The sequence below is a fragment of the Dasypus novemcinctus genome, chromosome 9 (genome assembly GCF_030445035.2).
Source record: "Dasypus novemcinctus isolate mDasNov1 chromosome 9, mDasNov1.1.hap2, whole genome shotgun sequence".
In the NCBI taxonomy this organism is placed as follows: Eukaryota; Metazoa; Chordata; class Mammalia; order Cingulata; family Dasypodidae; genus Dasypus; species Dasypus novemcinctus.
Window position 1 is genome coordinate 33387896 of NC_080681.1, and position 22758 is coordinate 33410653.

Genomic DNA, 22758 nt, shown 5'->3' on the forward strand with positions numbered 1-22758 from the left:
TAATGTCTATGCTATACAAAGAGATCATCCAACTGAACAATAAAAAGACAAACTACCCAATTAAAAAATGGGCAAAAGATTTGGAAAGACCATTGTCTAAAGAAATACAAATGGTGAAGAAACACATGAAAAAATGTTCAACATCACTAGTGTTTATTAGGGAAATACACATCAAAACTACAATGAGTTATCACTTCACACCTATTAGAATGATGGCTATTAAAAAGTAGGACAACTGTAAATGTTGGATAGGATGTGGAGAGAGGAATTGTTGGGAATATAGAATAGTACAACCACTGTGTGACAGTTCTAAGGAAGTTGAATATAGACTTGCCATGTGATCCAGCAATTCAATTACTAGGTGTATACCCAGAAGAACTGAGAGCAGAGACACGGACAGACATCTGCACACCAATGTTCATGGTTGCATTAATCACTCTTGCCAAAAGTTGGAATCAACCCAGGTGTCCATCAGTTGCTGAATGGATAAACAAACTGTGGTGTTTGTACATGATGGAAGATTTTGCTGCAGTAAGAAGAAATGCAGTCAGGAAGCATATGCCAACATGGATGAATTCGGAAGACATTATGTTGAGTGGAGCAAACCAGACACAAAAGGACAAGTACTGTATTATTGTGCTATTATGAACTAAATAAACTGTGTAAATTCATGGAGTTAATAATTAGAATATAGGTCAATGGAAAATAGGAGGGTAGAGAATGGAAAGCGGAGGGTTAATCTGTGCAAAATTGTTAAAAAGTTGTAAATCTTTGGAAATGAATAGAAATAGTTAAAGCATATCATGCTGTTTGTAACTAGCAGTGCTATTGTGTGAGTATGACTGGTTGAAAGAGAAAGTTTTAGGTCATGTATTAGTAGAAGGAAAGCTAAAAACTGTAACATGGAAGTGCGTAAGATAGTAAAACCTGTAAAACACGAATATGGGTGATATTGCACATATGAGACTTTTTTAAAAATATAAATACAAATATACTGGAGAGAAGGAAAAAGAATAGTTATGTATGCTAGGTGAGGCATAGAAAGATTGAGAGCTGATGAGTTTTGTTTGTTTTTTGTTTATAATTATTGGAATAATGAAAGTACTCTGGGAATGACTGGGGTGATGATTGTACAAGCATGATTACACTGAATCCATTAATTGTATTCTTTGGATGGATTTATGCTATATTAATATGTATCAATAAAATTGGAAAAAAATTCCTTAGAGAGGTTCAATAGCAGATTAGAGCTGACAGAAGAAAGAATGAGTAAATTTAAAAATAAGACAATTGAAATGCTTCAAGCAAAGGAGCAGAAAGAAAAATGAATGAAAAAAAGCGAACAGATCCTGAAAGACCTGTGGGACAACAAAAAGCATTCCACATGAACTGAACTCTCACTTCTCAGTATCTATGCAAAAGAACTGAAAGCAAGTACTTGGACATTTATTTTCACACAGATTTTCTTCCCAGCATTATTCACAATTGCTGAAAGGTGGAAGCAACTCAAGAGTCCATCACTAGATGAATGGATAAATAAAATGTAATGTATTCTTTCGATGGAATGTTTTCCCTAAAAAGGAATAAGCCTGACTCATAAGGACAAACGTTGTATGATCTCTCATATTCTAAATAAATAGAATATCGAAACTCATTGTGTCAGAAACTGGAATTCAGGTTATCAGGGACTGGGGTAGGGTAGGAAATGGGGCATTAATAGTTAATGCTTAATCATACAGATCTTCAGTTTGGGATGATGAAAGAGTTTTGATAATGGATAGTAGTGATGGTAGCACAATATTGTGAATGCAGTTAACAACCCTTAACTGTATATATGAAAGTTGTTAAAATGGACATTTTAAGTTGTATTAATATATGTGTTACTGGAATATAAATGAAAAAAAACCTATAGATGTTTACTACACAGAGTAGAATATATCTATTCTGAGATATAGTTAGTAATATAATATTGTTTTATCAATTGTAGCAAATGTCCCATACTAATGCAAAATGTTCATAAGGAAAACTGTGTGTGTATGTGTATTAAAGGAACTCTGCTTTCTGCATGATTTTATTGACTATCTACAAAGGCTTTCATTTTAAATAAATCAAGATATAGGAGATCAGAAAAGAGTACTCAGTGGTGAGAAGGGTTATTGTAGCACAGATTAGAGGGGTCGGCGTGAGCAGCAGATACATTAGCAAAGCACACAAGGCCTTTTAAAAATAGAGATAAATTCCTTACCATAGAATTTACCCCTTTAAAACGTACAATTCAGAATGTTTACTATATTTATAAAGTTGTGCAACCATCACCACTATCCAGTTTCAGAACAATATCTTTTCATCATTCCCTGAAGGAATCCCTTATCGCTTAGTAGCCAATCCGTATTCTCCCTTCCCCCAGTCTCTGTAACCACTAATGTGTCTCTGTAGATTTGCCTGTTCTGGACATTTCATATAAATGGAGTCATATAATATGTGGCCTTTTGTGTCTGATTACCAAGACTTTTTAATGATTTTAATCTTTTCAAAGTATGTTTACTTTAAAGATTTATTTTGTTTATTTATCCCCTCTCCTTGTCACTTGCTTGTCTGCTCTCTGTGTCCATTCGTTGTACATTCTTCTGTGTCTGCTTGTCCCCTTTTGTTGTGTCATCTTGCTGTGCCAGCTCTCCATGGGTGCAGGCCGTTAGCTCTCTGCGGGCGCAGGCTTGCTTGCCTTCACAAGGAGGCCCAGGAAGCAAACCCAGGGCCTCCCATATGGTAATTAGGAGCCCAATTGGTTGAGCCACATCCGTTTCCCAGTATGTTCACTTTAAAAAATATATGCATATCACCTCTATGAGGTTGATAGGACTTTGTGACATAGTTGTATTGTCAAATTTATTATGTCTTCATGACCTTTACTTACCATAGGATGAGGGAAAGAAGTTCAGAGGCACAGGATAGAAGTTTGAAAAAGTAGAGTTAGAGGAAAATTAGGACATAATGGTATATAAAAAAATAATTCAGTCCTCTGGGATTTCTGGAACCATGAATATTAAACTTCATTAACGTACAACTGCTGTGAAATGTAATTTAAGATCTGAAGATGGGTTGTTTTTGAACCTTCAATTTTGGACTCGATTCCATTTCACTGAAGTTGAAAGGATGTCAGAATTGTGTTCCTGGTTACCTCAAAGGTCTTAACTGGAAGCCTGTTGCTACAGTGTACAGAAGTGGTATGATTGATAAATTTATTTGTATTAATAAATTAAAGCAAATAACAGGTGTCCTTTTCCTTTGCAGCAGTTAACTTGAGTTGTGGCCTTTTATATAATAAAAATGTAAAACATTAATTCTTGAAAGTTTAAGTATATTTAAATTTAAGGGTCAGTATTAGCAAAATGTAACATTTTTCTATAAATTTTACAACTTAGGTTTTCTGTCTTTTAAATATTATGGTATGTTTTTGGGGTGCAAATTTGCTGATTTAAGAGTTTAATCTGTAGTTGTCCTCTGTGGAAAAGATCCACAGGCTAACAAATCTTAGGCTCTTGCTTTGTATCGTGGCTCCTATTATTTCTTGGCACAAAGTAAAATTTGGCTAAATTGTTCTTTGATTTCTATCTGGTCTTTTGCCTCGATGAACTGTGCTATACTAAGAGTCAGCAAGAAGGACTTTTTCTTGGAAGCAGGCCTAAATGACTTGCCTGATGCTTCTTTTCCTTGGGTCCTATACTTCATCCTGCTTTTCTTTCTTTAGGGTTGTGCTTCCACCTTCAACAGCGGTATTCTATGTGTAATAAAAAATGATTTTCTATAATACTATTCTGAAGGGAATTAAGTCCTAAAAATGAGACATTATCAAAAGTGAAAAGAAAACAAAGGTAAACTCAGGTTACTAAAACTGTTCTCCCTTTTTTGCACTTGTAATTAAATCTTTGTCTCTTTAGAACTTCTATCCTCATGTAGAGTGGCTTAACTATGTCCTTAGAATCCCTTTCCTATTTTATTCTTTTCTACTTTGAATCTTCCTTCTGGGTTGAGGTGGAGGAAGTGAGTTAGAGGAATAGAAAGAGCATCATGTATGTATTGAGGTGAGGAGGAAAGCCTTAGGCAACCCATGAAAAGGGCAATATCTGCCACCACAAACCGGAATGGGGTCTTTATTTGCATGCAGGTATTGGTGTTTTAATTTGTGTGTGTGTGTGTATAAGTTGCTATATCTAAACCAAGGTTAGCTGAGGATATGTTGATTTATAAAATAATTTACGATACTTTACCTATTTTAACTATTAAAATTTAAGGTATTCTCAGAGCATATTAAAGTACATCATAGTTTGTAGCCTTTATATTTCTAAGCATTTAGCAATCAAGAAGCTCTTTTTATGATTTTAAGAAGTAGAATTCCTTAAAAATACCCATTTTTACCTTACTTTGTAAACTCCTATAATGAAGAATGTTTAGTTTTGAAGAGTTATTCAAATATGATTTCTGTTCACGTTGATATTCATTACTGAAGTGATATGCCATGTGAATACTATTTATATGCATTTACTCTTTCAGCTGAATTTGTTGTATACATATTTGCTTATTAGGCTGCTAGCATGCTTGGTGGGAGATTTTATGAATAATTTTCTGAATTTTAGAGTTGGAAGATATCTTAGTTTTTCCAGTCCTGGTTACCTACCTAAAACAGAAACCTATCCTGAACCAGTCTTGAAGTTTGACTCTTAAAATTTCTGCTTTAATGTAGCCATTGGTAAGGAATGTACTATTCCCTTAGGCATGCCATTTTATTTTTGAATAACTGTATTTGAAAATTCTCCTTGAAACTCTCTCACTGTAACTCAACCCATATATCATATTATTATTCCTTTGGAGCTAGTCCCTCTTCTATAAAATTACTCTTTAGTTGTTTGAGGACAGACAACAAGGGTTTCATTACGTCTTATTTATACTAAACACTCCCAGTTTTGGTTGAAATGTTTGCCTTGTTACAGGACTTCCCTGTCTGATCACTTAATGGACATGTTTTAATTCCTTGACTTTCAGATGTTTTTGACTGCAACCCCTCCCCCCCCATACAGAATGGATTTTATATCCTGACTCAGTATACCTATACATATTCATATATACATGTAGTACATTTGTGTGTGTATATATTGTATATAACAGAAATTCGTAAAACAACTTACCTTACTGATAACTTCTGTTCTATTTCTGTTAAAAAAAAGAAATGCTGATGTTGAGGGAAGCGGACTTGGCCCAATGGATAGGGCATCCGCCTACCACATGGGAGGTCCAAGGTTCAAACCCCAGGCCTCCTTGACCCGTGTGGAGATGGCCCATGCACAGTGCTGGTGCACGCAAGGAGTGCCCTGCCACGGTGTAGGGGAGCCCCACACACGCCACCCAGCCCGAAAGAAAGCGCAGCCTACCCAAGAATGGCGCTGCACACATGGAGAGCTGACACAACAAGATGACGAAACAAAAGGAAACACAGATTCCCGCTGCTGCTGATAAGGATAAAAGCGGTCACAGAAGAATACACAGTGAATGGACATGGAGAGCAGACAATTTGTGGGGGGGGGGGGAGAGAAATAAATAAATAAATCTTAAAAAAATTCTGGTGTTCAATGCCAGGTGTTTGGTACTGGGGTGAGGTATGGGAATTCTCCTCTATTTTATGCATGATTCTTCTGTAAACCCACAACTTCTCTAGTATAAAGAGAAAAAAAAAAGGGATGCCAGATGGAAGAATATGAAAGCTTAAAAAAAAACTGCTGGTGTTACATATTTGGTTGATTTATTCACCCATATTGGTTTGGAAAACCACTATTCAAATTGGTTCATGATGGAGAACTGAAATTCCAAGAGCTGGATGTTAGAGTAATTATTGTTAAAACTTTGAAGAGAATATTCCTTTTTTTTTTTTTGAGGTATCGGGCGTGGGGATTGAACACGGCACCTCATATTTAGGAAGCTGGCGCTCAACCACTGAGCTACACTGACTCCCAAGAGAATATTCTGATGGTGGTTATTCAATAAAACTTAACAGTCTTATCAAGTCCTTGGTAACGAATACAATAAAACTAAAATATATGCAATTTTTACTTTTATTCTTAGGTGGCGACAGACAAGGTTGCAGAAAAGTTGAGTTCTACTCTCTCATGGGTGAAGAACACAGTATCGCATACAGTCAGTCAGATGGCCAGTCAGGTGGCAAGTCCATCTGCTTCAGTGCACACTACATCCTCATCTACCACACTGTCAACACCAGCTCTTTCGCCCTCTTCCCCGTCACACTTGAGTCCAGACGACGTAGAACTCCTGGCTAAACTGGAGGAACAAAATAGGTGAGTGGGGATGTTTGGCTTTTCTTTTCCCAATTAGTTATACAAACCCAATCATATATACATGCATATATGCTGCAGTCAAAATGTTAAATATTTGCTCATATTAAGAATGTTTATTCTTGTTTTTGGGTTTTGTTTATGAAATTACTTAAGTAATCCAAGTCTTTTTTAGGATGTTAGTCTTAAAATAGATTAAAATTTTTTTCCAACTCAGAGAGCTTTAGAAATTGGTTTTCTTAATTTAGCAGGTTTTCTAAATTCTTCCTAAAATTTTCAGCAAACTTTAAAAAAAAAAAACCAAAAAACAAATAACTACTATTTATGTTTTAAAAACTTAATAGTCCCCTTTGGTTAAGATATAAAAGAATATAATCTAGGGTAGATATCTTATTGGTGGTTTAGAGTGGGAAATTTTTTGTAAGTTTATCCATAGAAGGTACAGTATTCTTTTCTCATAATGGGAATGAAATAGAATAGTTGCTTACTCTGTTAGAAACGGGTACTCTGGACCTTGTGTGCCCCTTTTCTGAGTTACTGGTGGAGCGCTTTACGCCATCAACTACCAAAGAATACATGGGAAGAAAACCCTTTGTGCTCATTAAAGGTATATAATGCTGCTGGCTATAAGAATAATAAGAGATCTTTAAAAATCAATTTTATTGGTGTTTAATTGACACATATTAAGTTGAATATATTTAAAGTACACAGTTGATCAGTTTGGCCATATGTATATGCCTGTGAAGTTATCACCAAAATCAGGAAAATGACCACATTCATTATTCTTCTTTACTCTCCCCTCCTGTACTCAGGCAACCATTGTTCTTCTTTCAGTCACTGTGGACTAGTTTGCATTTTCTAGAATTTTTATATTAATGGAATCATATAGTGTGCACTGTTTTTTTTTTTTTTTGGTATTCTCACTCGCATAATTATTTAAGATTCATCTATATTGTAGCACTTATCAATTGTTCATTCCATTTTATTGCCTAGTAGTATTCCATTTTATCTGTTCACCTCTTCCTATGAAATGCTCTGAACATTTGTGTAAAAGTCTCTTGTATAGACATTCATTTCTTTTGTGCAAAAACCTAGGAATGGAATAGCTGAATCATATGGTAGCCAAATCGTTGCCCAAAAGTTCTCTCTCTCTCTCTCTCCCTCCCCCTCCCCCTTTCTCCCTCTCCCTCTCTCTCCCTTTCTCTCTTTCCTTTCTCTCTTTCTCTCTTTCTTTCTTTCTCTCCCCTTCCCTCTGCCCCGGGTGTCTGTTCTCTGTGTCTATTTACTGCGTTTTCTTCCTTATCCGGTTCTGTTGTTGTCAGTGGCACAGGAATCTGTATTTCTTTTTGTTGCGTCATCTTGTTGTGTCAGCTCTCCGTGTGGGTGGCGCCATTCTTAGGCAGGCTGCACTTTCTTTTCGTGCTGGGTGGTTTTCCTTACGGGGCGCACTCCTTGCGCGTGGGGCTCCCCTACGCGGGGGACACCCCTGCGTGGCAGGGCACTCCTTGCGCGCATCAGCGCTGCGCATGGGCCAGCTCCACATGGGTCAAGGAGGCCCGGGGTTTGAACCGTGGACCTCCCATGTCATAGACGGACGCCCTAACCACTGGGCCAAGTCCTCTTCCCCAGCACTGTAATTTTTACATTCCTACCAGCAGTATATGAAATTTCCAGTTGCTCCATATCCTCATCAACACTTGGAATGGTCAATCTTAAATTTTAGCCATTCTGATAGGTAGAGGTATGTCTCTGGTTTTCATTTGCCTTTCTCTATTGGTGTTGAGCATCTTTTTATGTGCTTATTTGCCATCCATATGTCTTCTTTGAGGTAGTGTCTGTTCAAATCCTTTCATCGTTTAAAAGAATTGGGTTGTTTGATTTCTTATTATTGAGATTTGAGAGTTCTTTATATATTTGGGATACCAGTCCTTAATCCATTATAGGATTTTTGAATATTTTTTTTCCTACTCAGTGGCTTAGAATTCTCTTAATAGTGTTTTTAAAAAAATTATCAAATACTATTAGCTTTTTTTTTATTGTGAAAGATGTGGGTTCACAGAAAAATCATGCATAAAATACAAGGTTCCCATATTTGTAACACCTTGTATTGATGTGGCACATTATTATGATTGATGAAAGCACATTTGTATAATTGTACTGTTAACTATAGCCCATGGTTTAACTTGGGGTTCGCTCTTTTGTGTTGTGTAGTTCTATGAATATTTTTAAAGTTTTTTATTCTAGTAACATACGTACATACAACCTATGTTGCATGTTACATGTAACCACATTCACATGTATAATTCATTGCTATTAATTGCGTTCACAGTGTTTTGCTACCATTACCACCATTCATTACCAAAACTTTTCAGTTGTCCAAAAGAGAAAATCTGTATATTTTAAGCCTTAATTCCCTAATTCTTACACCCACCCCATTCCCTGGAAACCTGTGTTCCAGATTCTGATCTGTGAGTTTGCTTATTCTAATTATTTTGTATCAGTGAGTCATACAATACAGCATACTTTCGATAATATTGTGGGATCAGTTCCAGACTGCCACAATGAAGTGGATATTGTAATAAAGTGAGTCATATGAACTTTTTATTAATAGTTTTCCAGTGTTGCATATAAAAGTTATGTTTACACTATACTATAGTATGTTAAATTCACAAAGCATTATGTCTTAAAAGATACACATACCTTAATTTTAAAAATACTTTATTGCAAAAAAAAAATGCTAACCATCATCCGAGCATTCATTCAGTCATATCTTTGCTGGTGGAGGGTCTTGCCTCGATGTTGATGGCTGCTGACTGATCCCGGTGGTGACAAAGGATGTGGTAGTTGTGGCAATTTCTTAAAATAAGACAACAGTGAAATTTGCTGCATTGGTTGAATCTTCCTTTAACAAAAGATTTCTCTGTAGCATGCAATGCTGTTTTACCCACAGTAGAACTTCTTTCAAAATTGGAGTCTGTCCTCTCAAATCCTGCCACTGCTTTATACACTAAGTTGATGTAATATTCTAAAGTACTTTTTTGTCATTTCAACAATGTTCATACCATCTTCACCAGGAATAGATTCCATCTCAAGAAATCCCTTTCTTTGCCTCATTCATGAGATGCATTTCCACACCTGTTCAATTTTCATCAGAAGATTACAGCAATTCAGTCACACCATCAGGCTCCCCTTCTAATTCTAGTTTTCTTGCTTTTTCCACCACATCTGCAGTTACTTTCTCCACTGAAGTCTTGAATCCCTGAAAGAGTCACCTTTAGGGTTAGAATCAACTTCTTCCAAGCTCCTGTTAATGTTGCTATTTTGACCTCATCCCATGAATAACAAATGGTCTTTTTTTTTCCTAAAGATTTATTTATTTATTGCCCTCCCCCATTGTCTGTTCTCTGTGTCTATTTGCTGCGTCGTCTTCTTTGTCTGCTTCTGTTGTTGTCAGCAGCATGGGAATAGGTGTTTCTTTTTGTTGCATCATCTTGTTGTGTCAGCTCTCCGTGTGTGCGGCGTCATTCCTGGGCAGGCTGCAGTTTCCTTCACACCGGGCGGCTTTCCTTATGGGGTGCACTCCTTGCATGTTGGGCTCCCCTACACGGGGGACACCCATGCGTGGCACGGCACTCCTTGCGCGCATCAGCACTGTGCATGGGCTAGCTCGACATAGGTCAAGGAGGCCGGGGTTTGAACCGTGGTCCTCCCATGTGGTAGACGGACGCCCTAACCACTGGGCCAAGTCTGATTCCCAATAAATGGTCTTAACGACATGTAGAATGGTCAGTCATTTGCAGAAGGTTTTCAATTGACTTTGCCCAGATTCATCAGAGGAATCACTGTCTGTGGCAGCTGTAGCCTTCTGAAATGTTTTTCTTCACTAATAAGACTTGGAATTTGAAATGATTCCTTGATCCATGAGCTGCAGAATGGATGTTGGTTAGCAGGCATGAAAACAACATTGATCTTGTACACCTCCATCAGAGCTCGAGTGGCCAGGTGTACTGTCAATGAGCAATATTTTGACAGGAATCTTTTCTTCTGAGCAGTAGTCTCATTAGTGGGCTTAAAATATTCAGTAAACCATGTTGTAAACAGATGTGCTGTCATCCAGGCTTTGTTCTTCCATTTGTAGAGGACAGGCAGAAAAGATTTAGCATAATTCTTATGGGCCCTAGGATTTTCAGAATGGTACATTGGCTTCACCTTAAAGCCAGCTGCATTAGCCCCTAACAAGAGAGTCAGAATGTCCTTTGCAGCTTTGCGGCTAGGCATTGACTTCTGTCTACCTATGAAAGTCCTAGATGGCACCTTCTTCCAATAGAAGACTGTTTCATCCATATTGAAAATCTCTTGTTTAGTGTAGCCACCTTCATCAGTGATCTTAGCTAGATCTTCTGGATAACTTCCTGCAGCTTTGACATCAACACTTGCTGCTTCATCGTGCCCTTTTATATTATAGAGGGCTTCTTCCCTTAAACCTCATAAATCAGTCCATTCTAGCTTCAAACGGGGGAATGGACAGTTGGTAGAGCAGTCGGAATATACTCAATATAGCACCCCAAAACAATTGCAATAGTAAAATCAGTGATCACAAATCACCATACTAGATATAATAATAATGACACCATTTGATATATTGTGAGAATTACCAAAATGTGGCATCTAGTACAGAGTGAGCACATGCTTTTGGAAAGATAGTGCTGATAGACTTATTTGATGCAGGGTTGCCACAGACCTTCAGTTTTTTTGTTTTTTGTTTTTTTTTAATTATTTATTTATTTATTTTTTTAAATTACATTATGAAAAATATGAGGTCCCATTCAACCCCACCGCCCCCGCCCCCCACTCCCCCCACAGCAACACTCTCTCCCATCATCATGATACATCCATTGCACCTGGTAAGTTCATCTCTGAGCATCACTGCACCCCATAGTCAATGGTCCACATCATAGCCCAGACTCTCTCACATTCCATCCAGTGGGCCCTGGGGGGATCTATAATGTCCCGTAATTGTCCGTGAAGCACTATCCAGGACAACTCCACGTCCCGAAAACGCCTCCACATCTCATCTCTTCCTCCCGTTCCCCACACCCAGCAGCCACCATGGCTGCCGTTCCCACACCCATTCCACATTTTCTCTGTGGACATTGGATTGGTTGTGTCCATTGCACATCTATGTCAAGTGAGGGCTTAGATTCCATATGGGTACTGGATGCACTCCTCCCGCTTCCAGTTGTAGACACTCTAGGCTCCATGTTGTGGTGGTTGACCTTCTTCAACTCCATGTTAGCTGAGTGGAGTAAGTCCAATAAATCAAAGTGTAGGAGCTGAAGTCTTTTGAGGCTCTGGGCCTGGGTGTCATATTATCAGTCCAGAGATTCTAATCCCCTACATATATCTTAAACCCAGCACCGACTACAATTCCAATAAAGTAGCATGCAAGTCTTGTGAAAAGATATCCCCTCTGAGTCCAATTCCATCACGCAGAAACACCAGCTCCAAAGAAGGGCTATCTGTCATGGCAGTGAACCCCTTCTGCCATGACCATAGAACCCATGGGTCTCTTTATCCCTCAAAAGAACCAATACCTGGGGTTGTATCTACCTTATCTGTCTCTTAGACTCTGTTCAGTTGTACATAGGGGTATTCCTTCTGACAACCTCCAGACTCTTTTTTAGAGACTCACAGCCTTATAATCTCATTTCTCCTTTCCATTTCCCGCTTACATTAGGTCAAACAGCTTCCCGAAGTCATGTCATTATATGTAGACAGGTATATTCTGCTGTTCCGCATTGAATCTTTAATTCAAGGTCATTTTCTAGTTGCTTCTTCAGCTGGTATGTGGTAGTGATCCCTCGGTGCCAGGGAGGCTCATCCCCGGGTGTCATGTCCCACGCTGGGGGGAATGCATCGCATCTACACGCTGAGTTTGGCTGTGAGAGTGGCCACATTTGAGTAACATGCAACAGACCTTCAGTTTTAAAAAACAAAATATCTGAAGTAGAAGTGAAATGAAATAAAAGAAGATATGCCTATTTTTATCCTTTTGTGTCTGGCTTATTTCACTCATCATGATATCTTCAAAATTCATTGATGTTGTTGCATGTATCAGAAGGTGTTCAACCACTCAGCTATATCCGCTCCCCAATTAGAGTTGGTTTTTTCATTTGTTTTGTTTTTAGGAGGTACCAGGGATCAAACCCCAGACCTCGAACATGGGAAGCAGGCGTTCAGCCATGAGCTATATCTGCTCCCCCTTAATTCCTTTTAACGACTGAATTAATATTCCACTGTGCAAATATACCACATTTTATTTATCCATTCATTGGTTGGTACACATCTGGGTTGCTTCTATCTCTGGCAGTTGTGAATAAGGCTGCTGAACATTGGTGTCAAATACATGTTAAAGTTCCAGCTTTCAATTCTTTTGGATATATTCCTAGAAGCAGGATTGCTGCATCATGTGGTAATCTTTTTTTAAATTTTACAAATCAATTTTTTTTTTAAAGATTTATTTTATTTATTTCTCTCCCCATCCCCCCGTTGTCTGCTGTCTGTGTCCATTTGCTGTGTGTTCTTCTGCGTCTGCTTGCATCATCAGGTGGCACGGGAAACTGTGTCTCCTTTTTGTTGTGTCATCCTGCTGCATCAGCTCTCCATGTGTGAGGCACCACCCCTGGGCAGGCTGTGCTTTTTTCACGTGGGGCACGTCTCATTGTGGGGCTCACTCCTTGTGTGTGGGGCTCCCCTACATGGGGGTGCCCCTGCATGACGTGGCACTCCTTATGCGTGACAGCACTGTGCATGGGCCAGCTTACCACACAGGTAAGGAGACCCTGGGTGTGGAACCCTGGACCCTCCATCTCGTAGGCAGATGCTCTATCAGTTGAACCATGTCTACTTCCTACAAATCAATTTTGATACATATTAATAAAGCATACTTTTCATCCAAATTGTACAGTGGTATCTGGTATAATCACATAGTTGTGCATTTATTACTTCAAACATTATTAGAGCATTTTCGTTATTTCAATAATAGCAAAAACAGGCAAATAAAATTCATCTTCTCTCAATCTGTGTCCCCTGCTGTACATAGGTGCTATTTCTGGCTATTCTTGCACAATTATGTATTTATTGAGTTTTGTTGTGATATATCCACATAACATATAATCTATCCAAAATGTTTAATCTGCAGCTTTTAGTATAATCACAATATTGAGCATTCATCACCACAAAAAATTTTAGAGCAATTTCATTACTCCTGCAGGGGAAGGACTACTAAGGGGTATAGAATTTTTTGTTTTTTTGTTTTTTAAATATATTATTTATTTTTAAAAGATACATAGATCACACAAAATGTTACATTAAAAAATTGAAGAGTTTCCCATATACCCTGCTCCCCACACTTCCCCCCCCCGCTCCTCCCACATCAACAGCTTCTTTCATTAGTGTAGGACGTTCACTGCATTTGATGAATACATTTTGGAGCACTGCTACATAGAGTGGATTATAGTTTACTTTGTAGTTTACAGTCTGGGTTTTTTAAAAATAAGCTTTTGAAAACTGCCAAAATGTCTTCCACAGTGGCTGCACCATTTTATGTTCCCATCAGCAATGAGTGAGTGTTCATGTTTTGCCACATCCTCTCCAACACTTGTAATTTTTCTTTTTTTTTTTTTGAGATTGTCTTCCAATATATTCATCACTAGTGTATAGAAACATTACTGATTTTTGAATGTTGATTTTTGTACCCTACCATTTTGCTAAATTCATTTATTAATTCTAGGAGCTTTGTTGTGGAATTTTCAGAATTTTCTGTGTATAAGAACATGTCATCTTCAAATAGGAAAAGTGTTACTTCTTCCTTTACCATTTGGATGCCTTTCTTTCCTTTTTCTTACACAATTGCTGTAGGTAGAACTTCTGCTACAATGTTGGATAACAGTGGAGACTGTGGGTATCCTTGTCTTCTTCCTGATCTTAGATGGAAAACTTTCAGCCCTTCACCATTAAATGTGATGTTAGCCGTAGGTATTTCATATGTGCCTTTTGAAATGTTGAGGAAGTTCCTTGTATTCTGAGTTTTCTAAGTGTTTTTATAAAGAAAGGGTGCAGGAGCCTGTCAGATTCCTTTTCTGCATCAATTTAGATGATAATGTGTTTTTTCCCCCATAATTCTGTTAATGTGGTATATTATATTAATTGATTTCTTATGTTGAACTACCCTTGTGTTCCTAGGATAAATCGCACTTGGTCATGGTGTATAATTCTTTTAGTGTGATGTTATGTTCAGTTTGCTATTAGGTTGGTGCAAAAGTAATTGTGATTTTACACTGTTGAAATTTACCATTTAATTATTGACATAAATTCTTAATTATGGTTGTTATACATCATTTTAATGTGCGTTCTCACTTTCTTTTTCTCCTAATGACTTTTTTGCTGTCTATTTTATATTTATTTTAGACTTGTTAGACAAAAAGCAAATTTGAGTGATTTTCTTATTTGAGTTCAAAATACGTTGTAAAGCAGCGGAGACAACTCACAACATCAACAACGCATTTGGCCCAGGAACTGCTAACAAGCGTACAGTGCAGTGGTGGTTCAAGAAGTTTTACAAAGGAGATGAGAGCCTTGAAGATGAGGAACATAGTGGCCGGCCATCGGAAGTTGACAACAACCAAGAGCAATCATCAAAGCTGACCCTCTTAAACTACACGAGAAGTTGTCAAAGAACTCAATGTTGACCATTTGGTGGTGGTTTGGCATTTGAAGTAAATTGGAAAGGTGAAAAAGCTCAATGAAGGGGACCTCATGAGCTGACTGAAAATTTAAAAATTCGTAGTTTTGAAATGTCATCTTGTCTTATTCTGTGCAACAACAATGAACCATTTCTTGATTGGATTATGATATGCGATGAAAAGTGGATTTTATACAACAACCGGCAATGACCAGCTCAGTGGCTCGACCTAGAAGAAGCTCCAAAGCACTTCCCTACAGCTTTCTGAATCCCGGTGAAACCATTACATCTGAGAAATGTGCTTAGGAAATCATTGAGATGCACCGAAAACTGCAACACCTGCAGCCGCCATTGGTCAACAGAACAGGCCCAATTCTTCTCTACGAAAACACCTGACAGCACATCGCACAACCAGCACTTCAAAGGTTGAATGAATTGGGCTACAATGTTTTGCCTCATCTTCCATATTCACCTGACCTCTCGCCAACTGACTACCACTTCTTCAAGCATCTCGACAACTTTTGCAGAGAAAGCACTTCCACAACCAGCAGGTTGCAGAAAATACTTTCCAAGAGTTCATTAAAACCTGAAGCACAAATTTTTACACTACAAAAATAAGCAAACATTTCTCATTGGCAAAAATGTGTTGATTGCAGTGGTTCCTATTTTGATTAATAAAGATGTTTTTGAGCCTAGTTATAATGATTTAAAATTCACAGTCCAAAACCGCAGTTCCTTTTGTACCAATCTAATAGTGTTCTGCTGAGAGTTTTTGCATCTATATTTGTAAAAGATACTTGTCTATAATTTCTTTTCTTTTTTTTTTTTTTTAGATTTATTTTTATTTTTATTTAATTCCCCTCCCCTCCCCCGGTTGTCTGTTTATTCTGTGTCTTTTTGCTGCGTCTTGTTTCTTTGTCCGCTTCTGTTGTCGTCAGCGGCACGGGAAGTGTGGGCGGCGCCATTCCTCGGCAGGCTGCTCCCTCCTTCGCGCTGGGCGGCTCTCCTTATGGGTGCACTCCTTGCGCGTGGGGCTCCCCTACGCGGGGGACACCCCTGTGTGGCACGGCACTCCTTGCGCGCATCAGCACTGCGCATGGGCCAGCTCCACACGGGTCAAGGAGGCCCGGGGCTTGAACCGCGGACCTCCCATGTGGTAGACGGAGGCCCTAACCACTGGGCCAAAGTCCATTTCCCTATAATTTCTTTTCTTGTGATATCTTTACCTGGCTTTGGTATGAAGATGATGTTGTCCTCATGGAATGAATTAGGGAGTGCTTCCTCCTGTTCAGTTTTTTGAAAGAGTTTGAATAGGATTGGTATTAAATCTTCTTGGAATGTTTGATAAAATTCTATATGTAGTCAGTTGGTTTAGGCTTTTCTTTGTGGTAGAGTTTTGATTATTGAGTCAGTCTTTTTACTAGTTAATGGTTTGTTGAGAACTTCTATTTCTTTTCGAGTCACTGTAGCTAGTTTGTGTTAAAGAATTTGTCTATTTCATCTAGGTTATCTAATTTGTTGGCATACACTTGTTCATAGTATCCTCTCATAATCTCGTTCATTTCTGTGGGGTCAGTAAAATGCCCCCCCCTTTTTTTAAAAAAAAAGATTAATTTGTATTTATTTCTCCCCCCGCCCCCCACCCGGGCCCCATTGTCTGTTCTCTGTGTCCATTGTGTGTTTTTCTGTATCTGCTTGCATCCTGATCAGCAGCACCGGGAATCTATGTTTCTTTTTGTTGCGTCATCTTGCTGCATCAGCTCTCTGTGTATGCAGCGCCACACCTGGGTAGGCTGCACTTTTTTGTGGGGTGCACTCCTTGCGTGTGGAGCTCCCCTATGCAGGGGACACCCCTGCATGGCACGGCACTCCTTGCACGCATCAGCACTGCGTGTGGGCCAGCTCACCATATGGGTCAGGAGGCCCTGGGTTTGAACTGTGGACCTCCCATGTGGTAGGCGGATACTCTATCAATTGAGCCAAATCTGCTTCCCTGAAATGCTCTTTTAATTTCTGATTTAGTTATTTGTGTTCTTTCTCTTTTTTTCTTTGTGATTCTGGCTAAAGGTTTGTCAATTTTATTGATCATTTCGAAGAACAAACTTTTGGTTTTGTTGGTAACTCTCTTATTTTTCTTTTATTCTCTAATTTGTCTGTGCTCTATTGTCTTTGTTATTTCCTTCCTTCTCACTTTGTTCTTCTTTCTCTAGTTCCTTCAGGTTTGAGGTTAGTTCTCTGATTTGCAATCTCTCTTCTTTTTAATGTAAGCATTTAGAGCTATAAACTTCCCTCTCAATATTGCCTTTACTGCATCCCATATGTTTTGGAAGTTCGTGTTTTCAATTTCATTTGTTTCAATACTTCTCAGTTTCTCTTGTGATTTCATCTTTAACCCATTAGTTTTTTAAGAGTACATTGTTTAATTTCTACATAATTTGTGAATTTTCCATATCTTCATCTGTTATTAATTTTTAGCTTCATTCCATTGTGTTTGGAGAAGATAGATTATATGATCTCAATATTTTTTAATTTTCTGAAGCTTGTTTTGTAACCTAAGATACAGTTTCTCCTGGAGAACGAGCCATGTGCGCTAGAGAAGAAGGTATATTCTGCTGCTGTTGGGTGATCTGTTCTACATGTCTCTTAAGTCTAGTTGGTGTAGTGTATTGTTGAATCCCTGTATTTCCTTATGGATCTTCTGTCTAGATGTTTTCTTCGTTATTGTAAGTGCTTTATTAAAGCTTCCTACTATTAATGTAGAATTGTTTGTTTCTCCCTCCAAATCTGTTTGGGCTTTGCTTTTAGATGTGTATATGTTATAATTGTTACATCATCACCGCCTGCTTTTTTTTTTTTTAAGTTTTATTATTTTTATTCCCCCTTCCATCCCAGGATGGCTGCCCTGTCTGTCTGCTCCTCTTCTTTTTTAAGAGGCACCGGCAGCCAAACCCAGCACCTCCCATGGAGGTGAGAGCCCAACTGCTTGAACCACTTCCACTCCCTACTGGTTGTGTCATCTGCTGGTTGCATTGTCTGATCATTGTGATGATCGTGACAGTTTTGACATTTGCTGATTGTGATATCTGCTTGCTTTGGAAGTTGTGGCATCCATTTGTTGTGGCATCTGCTGGTTTCAGCCTCTGCTGAGTGTGGCATCTGCTTGTTGAGGCATCTTGCTGGTTGTGGCATCTTGCTGTTTGTGGCATCTGCTCATCTTCTTTAGGAGGCATTGGGAACTGAACTTGGGACCTCCCAGGTGAGGGGCAGGCACCCAATTATTTGAGCCACATCTGGTTCCCATTATGACTTCTTTTTAATCTTTTTAATTGAATACATAATGACCTTCTTTGTCTCTTGTAATAGTTTTTTCAAGTGTATTTTATCTTATATTGGTATAGACTATATACTGTTATAAAAGGATGCTATATGCTGATACTGGCCGCACTGTCAGTATATAGTGTCCTTCTTTGTCCTCCATAACAGTTTTTGACTTATGTCTATTTTACCTTATTTTAGTATAGCTACTCCAGCTCTCTTTTGGTTACTGCGTGCATGGTGTATATTTTTCCGTTCTTTCAGTTTCAATCCACTTTTATATTTGAATTAATGGTGAATCTTTTGTAAGAAGCATAGAACTGCGTCATGTGTTTTTGTGCATTCTGCTAATCTCTGCCTTTGACTGGAGAGTTTAATCCCTTTATGTTTAAAGTAACTACTGGTAATGCAGACTTTTCTTATGCTTTTTTTTTTTTTTAACTTTTATAAATTGAAGTTTATCTGCCATGCATGAACATACATCAGCAATACATGTATAGTATAAGTTGGAAACTTACAAAGCAAACATGCATGTCATCATACTAGGCTCTTATACATTACCCAACCACCAGCACCTTGCATTGTTGTGAAACAGTTGTTACAAGGTATGAGAGAGCATTGTCAAACTATTACTACTAACTATAGCCAATATCTTATATTTGATATATTTTTCCCCCAACCCTCCCACCCCAGTTAATAACACCCTGTATTAGTATTAAATACTTGTTATAGTTCATGAGAGAATGTTCTCATGTTCTGTTAACCACAGACCATCTTCTAAAATGGGATTCATTGTATTTTACAGTCCCATGCTTTGTACAATCCATTCAAAGTGTCTGCATTTTTGTTATTTGTAATCTTATACCTTTTTTGCCCCCTTATTTCTTCTAATAATGTGTACTTACATCTTTATGTAATTTTTTTGTATTGTACCATAGTGTGTCACTTTTCATTTCTTTCTGCATGTTTTTCAAATATTTTCCTTGTGGTTGCCATGGGGTTAAATTTTAACATTTAAAAATACATAAAACTCCTATGTGATTTGTTACCAACTTGACTTCATTCAATAGTATACATATACACTCTTCCTATACCCCTCTGCCCCCACCTTTTTTTGTGCTTATAAAAAATTATCTTTGTATATTGTATGTCTAAAATATTTATCATTACTTGATTTTATATATATGTATATATATGCATTTTTGCACCTTTAAGAAGTAATCATTTCATACCAACAAATACAATAGTACTAGCATTTCTTTCGGCAATGTTTGTAATGCAGGTCTAATGATAAGGGTTTTTTTTGTTTTTTGTTTTTTTTAGATTTATTTATTTATTTCTCTCCCCTTCCCCCCCACCCCGGTTGTCTGTTCTCTGTGTCTTTTTGCTGCGTCTTCTTTCTTTGTCCACTTCTGTTGTTGTCAGCAGCATGGAAATCTGTGTTTCTTTTTGTTGTGTCATCTTGTTGTGTCAGCTCTCTGTGTGTGTGGCGCCATTCCTGGGCAGGCTGTACTTTCTTTCGAGCTGGGCGGCTCTCCTTATGGGGCGCACTCCTTGCGCGTGGGCTCCCCTACGCAGGGGACACCCCTGCGTGGCAGGGCACTCCTTGCACACATCAGCACTGCACATGGGCCAGCTCCACATGGGTCAAGGAGGCCCGGGGTTTGAACCGCGGGCCTCCCATGTGATAGACGGACGCCCTAACCACTGGGCCAAGTCCGCCGCCACTGATAAGGTTTTGAATTGGTTGATACAGGGCTGAAAAGGTTTGCACAAAAGATAACTTTTGGTGCTGAGTTTGTACGTTGAAGGTCGAATTTATTTTTAATGGTCATGATCAAAAATTACTATGCAACTAAAATATCCAAAGCACTATATTTAAAATTGCCATGGGGAAGCAGAAGTGGCTCAAGTGATAGAGCTTCCACCTACCATATGGGAGGACCCAGGTTTTTTTCACCTGCTGGTGAAAAAAAGAAGAGAAAGTATGCCTGTATGGTAAGCCAGTGCCCGTGCAGCCAGCCAGTGCCTGTGTGGCAAGCTGAGTGCCTGCACGGCACGAGTACTCATGCGGTGAGCCAGTGCCTGCGCAAGGGAGCCACGCAGCAAGATGACACAACGACAGAGAGACGAAGGGGAGAGTCAAGTTGGATTGCAGCAGAAACCAGGGTCTGAGGTGGCGCAGCTAACAGGGAACCTCTCTCCAGGATCAAATCCAAGTGAATCCCAGAGGAGAAATGAGAAGAGAAGACCAGAAAAAAAGAGAAATAGATAGAGAAGATCACACAGCAAATGGATACAGACAGCAATAACAGCAGGGTGGGGGAAGGGGGAGGAGAAGGGGAAAAATAAAATAAATAATAAATAAATCTTTAAAAAAATAGTTGGTTAGGTGTAGGTATAAATGAACTTTTCCCCAATTAATTCACAGTTCACTCCAAAATACCAGATGTGCTTAACTAATATGTTAATATTTCAGGATTAATTATGAAAGTTATTGATAGATGTTCAGAAGAGAAATTTTGACAAGCGTTTGAAGATCAAATCACCTTTGTTTTTGTGTGGAAATACACAAAAATGTTAACTTTGGAGTCATCATTCCCCACCCCCAAGATGGCTCCCTTGTCTGTTTTACGCATTGATTTTGTTTGTTGTTTGTGCTCATTGTCTGCTCATGTATTTGCCTCATTGTCTGCTTGTTGTCTGTTTTTACTTTAGGAGGCACAGGGAACTGAACCTGGGACCTCTCGTGTGGGAGGTGGGTGCTCAATTGCTTAAACCACATCTGCTCTCTGCTTGTTTGTTTTTGCTTGTTGCCCACTTGCTGTTTTTACTCATTGTCTGCTCATTGTTTTTTGCTCTATGTCTGCTTGTTGTTTATCTTCTTTAGGAGGCACGGGGAATGGAACCTGGGACCTCCCGTATAGGAGGCAGGTGCTCAACTGCTTTAGCCACATCCCCCAATTTTTTTAAAAAAACCATTAAAGCCTAGAATGCTTGAGAAAGAGTTATATGTAGTGAATGGATGAAAGTAGTTAAATGTCCTTTTGCCTTAGTAGAACAATTCTGGCCGATAAACCCATTTCTCTGACTTAAAAAAAAAAAAAAAGACCATAAAATTCAGCTCTTTTACCTCTATTTTTTCTACCTCCCTACCAATATTAAGTCCAGGGGAAAATTAGTAGTAGTAATTTGAGTAGTAATTTGAGTTTTCCCTGACCACTTCTGTGGTTTGTATTACACATAAACATCAGTTACACATCTAAAGTAAAAATCATGAGATACATCTACCTCTTGTAGCATAATAGAGTAGATGCTTTTATTTAGGATATATTCTTTCCTTTCCCATTTGTGAAAATCACTGGCTATGTTATTTAACTCTTTTGTTCAGAGTGTATAAAAACAGCTGTATTTTAGCAAATTAAAATTTAAGAAACATAAAGATATCAAATTCTATTAAAAACTGTTTTCTCCCCATAGTTTCATTGCAGATATCACTTTAAAAAAATAAGCAACCCAGAAGATGTGAAGAAATGGTTCAGTGCAATGTCAAAGTTCTGTTTGATGAAAGTTAATAATTTATAGCCTTAAAGTTGAAATGAGACAGCTTTTCCCCCCTTCTGTGTTAAATGTCCTTTTCTTTTGCATTTTGAAAATAGAAAGGCTTTGGCAGAGATGAATTTAAGAACGTAAGTAAGATACAAATGTAATGACAATCCATTTTAATTCAGGAGGGGAATGTTGCCAATTTAAATTTTGCACTGGCCATTATGTGACTTAAGAGTTTGTCAGTGCAACCATGTTTGCTTCCTTTTACAATCTATTATTTGGAATCAGATTTTGCTTTTTAGTAGATTTTATTTAAAGATTTTATTTATTTATTTTTTAATTTATTTTTCTCCCCTTCCCACCCCCCCACCAACTCGTTGTCTGCTCTCTGTGTCCATTTGCTGTGTGTTCTTCTGTGTCTGCTTGCATTCTTGTCAGTGGCATCAGGAATCTGTGTCTCTTTTTGTGCATCATCTTGCCACATCAGCTCTCTGTTGTGCGGCACCACTCCTGGGTAGGCTGTGCTTTTTTTTGCATGGAGTGGCTCTCCTTGTGGGGTGCACTCCTTGCGCAGGGAGCTCCCCTATGTGGGGGACACCCCTTGTGGCATGGCACTCTTTGTGTGCATCAGCACTGCGCGTGGACTAGCTCGCCACATGGGTCAGGAGGCCCTGGGTTTGAACCCTGGACCTCCAATGTGGTAGGCGGATACTCTTTATCAGCTAAGCCAAATCTGCATCTCATTTTTTAGTAGATTTTTTGGGTTGAGATATGTGAAAGAGGAAGTAAAAGGGGTTATTTTATACCAAA

General features: G+C 38.5%; 1 protein-coding gene across 11 annotated transcripts in view; it reads left to right on the top strand.

Moving 5' to 3' along the window:
* EVI5 (ecotropic viral integration site 5) overlaps positions 1-22758 on the top strand; it is a 254969-nt gene that overhangs the window by 54274 nt on the left and 177937 nt on the right. For 7 of the 11 annotated variants that reach the window (XM_071217250.1, XM_071217256.1, XM_071217252.1 and 4 more), the window contains exon 2: positions 6115-6344. In XM_071217250.1, coding sequence (XP_071073351.1) covers positions 6196-6344 — 149 coding nt within the window. In that variant the 5' untranslated portion in view covers positions 6115-6195. Of the gene's footprint in view, positions 1-3163; positions 3225-6114; positions 6345-22005; positions 22089-22758 lie in introns of those variants that run through there. The other 4 variants (XM_058303168.2, XM_058303169.2, XM_058303170.2 and 1 more) reach the window with 3 other exon arrangements.